Source organism: Notothenia rossii (assembly GCF_949606895.1).
Source record: "Notothenia rossii genome assembly, chromosome: 5".
In the NCBI taxonomy this organism is placed as follows: Eukaryota; Metazoa; Chordata; class Actinopteri; order Perciformes; family Nototheniidae; genus Notothenia; species Notothenia rossii.
Genome location: NC_136903.1, coordinates 86655720 through 86661719, shown reverse-complemented (window position 1 = coordinate 86661719; position 6000 = coordinate 86655720). Strand labels below are relative to the sequence as shown.

General features: G+C 39.4%; 1 protein-coding gene across 4 annotated transcripts in view; it reads right to left on the bottom strand.

Annotated features, from left to right (window-relative positions):
* Positions 1–285: 285 nt before the first annotated feature.
* Positions 286–6000, bottom strand: part of chl1b (cell adhesion molecule L1-like b) — a 94812-nt gene continuing 89097 nt past the window's right edge. For all 4 annotated transcript variants that reach the window (XM_079683838.1, XM_079683839.1, XM_079683837.1 and 1 more), the window contains 2 exons: positions 5244–5316; positions 286–2826 (listed from right to left, as the gene is read on the bottom strand). In XM_079683838.1, the coding sequence (XP_079539964.1) occupies positions 2622–2826; positions 5244–5316 (278 nt within the window). In that variant the 3' untranslated portion in view covers positions 286–2621. The remainder of the gene's footprint in view (positions 2827–5243; positions 5317–6000) is intronic.

The following is a 6000-nucleotide window of genomic DNA, read 5'->3' as shown; positions in this document are numbered from 1 at the left end:
CAGCCCACTCCTCTCACTCCTCATGAATCTCTCCCGCAGCTAAAGTCATCAAACAAGGAGCCCAGACAGAGACTTGACCCTGCTGTGACATTTGTTAAAGTCGTACTTCAAATAGGAACAATTTGTCAAACATCTTGTGTGTTATTCGGAGCACTTTCCCCTGGAGTCGTGTTTTACTGCTGAGTGGAGGGAAAGGCAGAGACGTGTGTATTCCTTCAGGCAGGCATACAAACAGGAAATTCTATCTAGACCAATGTTGTGACCAAACAGTCCATGACCACGGTGTAAGAAAGTAAAGCAATTTAATGACATCGAAAACACCAATTAACATTTTTAACATGCAATGGCTGAATTTTTTTTTACAAAACATTGCGATTTTCAGATCATGGTGCTAATGTTAATGCTGAACCACATGACGCTTGGGTTTTGAATGGCAGTATATTGAAAGTAGCAGAGTAAGGCGTGTTAGGAACTAAACTGTGTCTATTATCTCCACAGGGTATATATAATACCATATAACCAGATTACAAAAGAAGTCTCAAATGCATTACAGGTGTTATGTGTTTTCTTCTTAAATGGGCACTTATTTGTCATGGCAATGGAAAGAAAATTGGGCATCTCAGAGCATATTTCTAATGGAAGAAAGAGTGGGACGTGTAAGATATGGCATGGTTGACGTTTAACAAGGGGGTGTTTGCATTTTATCCACTATATTTTTAAAAGCACAAGTTCCCAAATGGTTATGAAACACTATGGAATTACAATTATGAATCACATAACTACTACTTTAAAGGAAAAGTTTGACGTTTTTGAAAATGTATAATTCATAATTTGGATCAATAACTTTATGTTAAGCTAAGCTAAGCTGCAGTCTCAAATGTATTGACAAATCTTTTGAAGCTCGACCCAAACTATGGACTGTTTCCGTTATGTTTATAAATGAACAAGTCCTCAAATATTATGAAACACTATGAAAGTACAATTACAAATCACATCATAACTTCTTTAAAAGGGTTAGTTTGATGTTGTTGGGCAAGTTTAATAATGTTTTAGATCATTCGTAGACTGGCTTTGTAACCTTTGGGACCAACACCGTTTGCTAAGCTAACAGGCTGCTAGCGGTAGCTTCAAGCTAACAGGCTGCTAGCTGTAGCTTCAAGCTAACAGGCTGCTAGCTGTAGCTTCAAGCTAACAGGCTGCTAGCTGTAGCTTCAACCTACAGGCTGCTAGCTGTAGCTTCAAGCTAACACGCTGCTAGCTGTAGCTTCAACCTACAGGCTGCTAGCTGTAGCTTCAAGCTAACAGGCTGCTAGCTGTAGCTTCAAGCTAACAGGCTGCTAGCTGTAGCTTCAACCTACAGGCTGCTAGCTGTAGCTTCAAGCTAACAGGCTGCTAGCTGTAGCTTCAACCTACAGGCTGCTAGCTGTAGCTTCAAGCTAACAGGCTGCTAGCTGTAGCTTCAAGCTAAGAGGCTGCTAGCTGTAGCTTCAAGCTAACAGGCTGCTAGCTGTAGCTTCAAGCTAACAGGCTGCTAGCTGTAGCTTCAAGCTAACAGGCTGCTAGCTGTAGCTTCAACCTACAGGCTGCTAGCTGTAGCTTCAAGCTAACAGGCTGCTAGCTGTAGCTTCAACCTACAGGCTGCTAGCTGTAGCTTCAAGCTAACCGGCTGCTAGCTGTAGCTTCAAATTTAACGTACAAACATTCTCAAACAGTAATAAGCCTATTTCCCAAAGTGTCAAACATTTCCTCTAAAGACTAAATCAAAGATCAATTTTATTTAAAATATTCGCAATTGGCTAAAGTACCATTGTAAAATTGTTTTTCTACAAACTGGATTCAACTACAGTTGTACTTTTAATACAAATTCTGGTAAAAAAGTGACTGGATTATACATCAATTTTTTATAATCCGATTAATGCAAATGTTTACTTGTTTAGAATATTTGTATATCTCTTCCATATCTGTAATAGCAGTGTACGGGGCTGTTATGGTAAGAACAGACTGATCGGTCCATTTAAATGCTAAACAAGAAATAATAGCTACATTTTTATTTTAACATCACAGGGAGCAGGACTCACTGTTTATGATATGTAACGTTCCTTGTTATTTCCTCAGGTTACAAAACCACCGGAGATAGAATAAGTTAATAAGCAACCTTTATACACATCTTAAATCATATTTAATGAATCAATTTCAAATATAAAATGTCAGTATTATGCTCCAATTGAAAAACAAATATCAACTTGATATTCCCACGTATCTGTGGCCTGCTACAAGATATACCATCTCCATAACACGATGTGTCACAGAGCTTCCTAACATTTGTACAAACAGTGCGTAATGCAGATAAAAAAGAAAAGAAAATCCAAGCCCTCTAAACTTTTTGTGTGAAATAATAATTATAAAAAAAGGACGAACAATATACACTCTATATACACAGCATTTAGTAATGGTCACTCTGTTGCAACTTGACAAAACGGAGCTGTATAAAATGAGGGTGGCAGTAATGACGCATTACGATTGACACAACACTCTGTGCTCGGTGGATAATGTCTGTCTGCTCTGGTTCCTCCCTGCAGGTTTCAATGTCCGTACGGGGGGGGATTTGGAAGTACCGCTCCTCACGCCGGGGTCTGAGTGGAGGCTTTGATCTCGGCGGACACCCTCTTCTCCTTTCGCCCGGCGTACTCTCCGATGAAGGACCCATCCTCGTTGAACTGGACGTCCTCGTCTCCGTAGTCCACCAGGCTGTCCCCGCTGTCCCCCGCTTTGATCTCTCTGCTCAGCGAGTGCTGGCTGCCCTTCAGTGGCTTCTCGTCGTTGTCACTGTGTGAGAGGAGAGGGGAACGTGGGAGGGGGGGATTTAGAATCACCTTATTTCACCCATGGCTTCACTCTGGGGCTTAGAGGAGAGGACGGGGGTGCTGTCTCTACAACAGGGATGTCAAACTCAATTTCATCACGGGCCACATCAGCATTATCAGTGGCGGATCCAGACCAATTTTACTGGGGGGGCCAGGCTAGGGCCAGTTATTTCATGAGAGGGGCACAATAAAAGTGGGTTAAAAAGACAAAGACAGCATATAAAGTAATTGTGTAAAATAAACAAAAAATACAGTAATTGGTATTTGTTTTTGAAAAGATATTTGTTTTAGTAACTTTAAGTGACAATTTAATTAAAAAACATAAACAGTATTTGCTTTTATATAAGGTAATGAACAGTTTAATCTCCACATCCGGGTCTCTGATTTGATTTAGTTCCAATAAATTGTAATATTGTAACCTTTTTTTTTTGGAGGGGGGCATTATGAGCATTATTGTTGCACTCAAAGGGCCGGTTGTAACTTTAAGACTATATAAATATATAATATATAAAATAATGTATGATATAACATTATTGGATTATTATCGGATAGGGTAATAACTTCATGATTAACTACGTCTGAAAGCAGAAGTCTAGGGCAAATAATTACAAGTCTCTTCAGTGTCACACAACGAGATGCATTGTGGGACATGTAGTTTATGGACAACGTGCTTCTGTAAAGCTGCATGTAAATGTATAATAAACGTATTATATTCTTTGCAAGCTCTTGCGGGCCACATAAAATGAGGTTGCGGGCCGGATTTGGCTCACGGGCCTTGAGTTTGACACCCCTGATCTGCGATGAGCCTCTGGGGCTGACTTTGGAATAACTGACCAATGGGAAAAGATCACAGAGGCACACAGTATACTGAGTGTGCATCAATGCATTTGGCAAAGTCAAGAGAAATGAGGGTACATTAAAGTAGTGCACTTGCTTTGGGACCCATCTATTTGCCAAAATACTTAACTTGCTGTATGAATGTCATTTGTTATTCAAAGCTGCTTCTATTCAGGTTTCAAATGAAGCTATGTTATCATATGTTATGTCCTGAAAAGCCAAGAAACAAAGGAAAAACTCGATTTAATGTTAATTGTGGCCTCATATGGATCACAGGTTTTTAAACGGAATTAAAATGTTTGATTTCTATAATGCTAAAAGACAACAAATAAAAAGGATAAAAATAAAATATTGCTTTAGAAATATACTGTTTGTGAATCTTTGTTAGGTGAATGTTGATTTTGGACTTTAAAATGCTTTAGAGTTATTGTTCATGGTTGCATCTCCTACGCAGTCATCTCTGGAATCTAAAGTGAATGACCCTAAAGTGGACCCTAGTCTTTATCTGCAAATCTGCAGAAATACCAGGTTCAAACAAAGTGAATAGAGATTCAAAGAAACAGTTGAAAAGCTGTGTTCAAATAAATGTTCCTTTTGAATTTGAATCTCAAGGTTATGAATAAAGCTTTGTACATTTTTTGTACAACCCTTTTTGGTTGATGATTGAGTCTCTTTGTGAATTCCTGGTGACCCTATAGCCTTTGACTTCATGTTACCTTGGAGACACGTGCACAAGTTATTAGCTAAATCAAAAATAGGCTAGTTATATCAAGAATTATTCATCAGGTGAAGACGAAGGCATTCAAATCAGTTTAATAATACAAGTACTTGTTTGATACTTAGCATTTAAAAGAACTATAAATACAAAATGTGCATCAGCTCTTAACTTAATGTCTTTCATTTTTGTAAAGCACTTTGAGTTGCCTTGTGTTGAAGGCTTAGATTTCTGAATATTGTAGCCAACTGGACAAAGTTTAAATGGTGCCACACTGAGAGCCTTTGGACTCAGTGACACCAGCAGGCGTGTCACTGTGCAGATTGCTCAGTAACACTGGGACTCACACTGCGGTAGTTATGAATTGGACCGCTGCAGGATTAATGAAACGTGTCTACATATGACTGCCCGGGAGATGAGCAGCTTTCAATTACACTGATTGTTTTCCGCCACCTGCTGTGCGCCGGGCAGCCTCAGATCCTTCCGGACAAACATGGTAACATGTGCTGCTCCCTTTATGATGCAACGTCTATCACAAACAACAACACAGGAGATCACAGAGTCCTATAAAGGGATGCTAGCACTAAGACAACAGTGATGCGTAAACAGCTCGGGGATGCTAACCGCTGTTTATCACATACTTTACTCAAATGTCTCGGACAGAAGAGCGAGGCTCCAGCTGAACCTCGTGCATTCTGGGTTGGCTTTTTTTCGGCAAAAGGAGGAATGCAGCGAGAGAAATGACGGAAAGAAAGGACAGTTTCATACAGGTGTTGCACGGGAATTGCAGTGAGGTGGTGAAATAGCGCTCCCAGGCTTACGCTTACCTGTATTCACAGAATGTGTCGTCATTCATGCCCTGGGACTCCACGTCTGGGTGAAGGTCCTCTTTCTCTTTCACTGCTCACAGAAAGGAAAAGAAGATATGAGTGACTTCCTCAAGAGGCGGCTGCCAAATAAGATCACAAGTGTTCCCCTGACTGCTGGGCCGTTTGAGCTGAGCTTTAAAGTGTCCCTGACTTCCTGCACTTATTTACTGAATGCAACTTCAGTGCACGCCTTTGAACTTAGTGGCATTTGGATAGCTTTTCCAAGACGTTTTATCTGATTCCTGACATTTTGAATCTTATTTTGGATAATCTTGCTCTATCCTATATATGGTGGTTCCCACACCTTGGTGATCAAGGAGCTTTTAGGCTCACTTGCCTTTAATATGAGGAGCCAACATGGCATACTTTAAACAGTTAGACTATGTTTTTTAATGCAAGAGGAAATTATTATAATTGATTAGACTAAGGGGATAGTTGAAAAGAGTCAGTATATTTAATAGTTGCTTAGATTAAAAATAAAAAAGATTCTGTAACATATGGAAGAGGATAAGGGCCACATGTGCATTTTTATTTAGTTTTATTTTAGATCTTTGGGGAGAATTATGAGATGAAAGTCAGAATACTAAAATTGTCAGTAAAAAAAAAAAAAAAAAAATCTGATTTTAATCCCAGAAACCCATCATTTTTTGTCAGATCTAAAATAAAATGCCACATCTGTAGTGATAAAATGCTATTTATGACATGTTAAAATGAT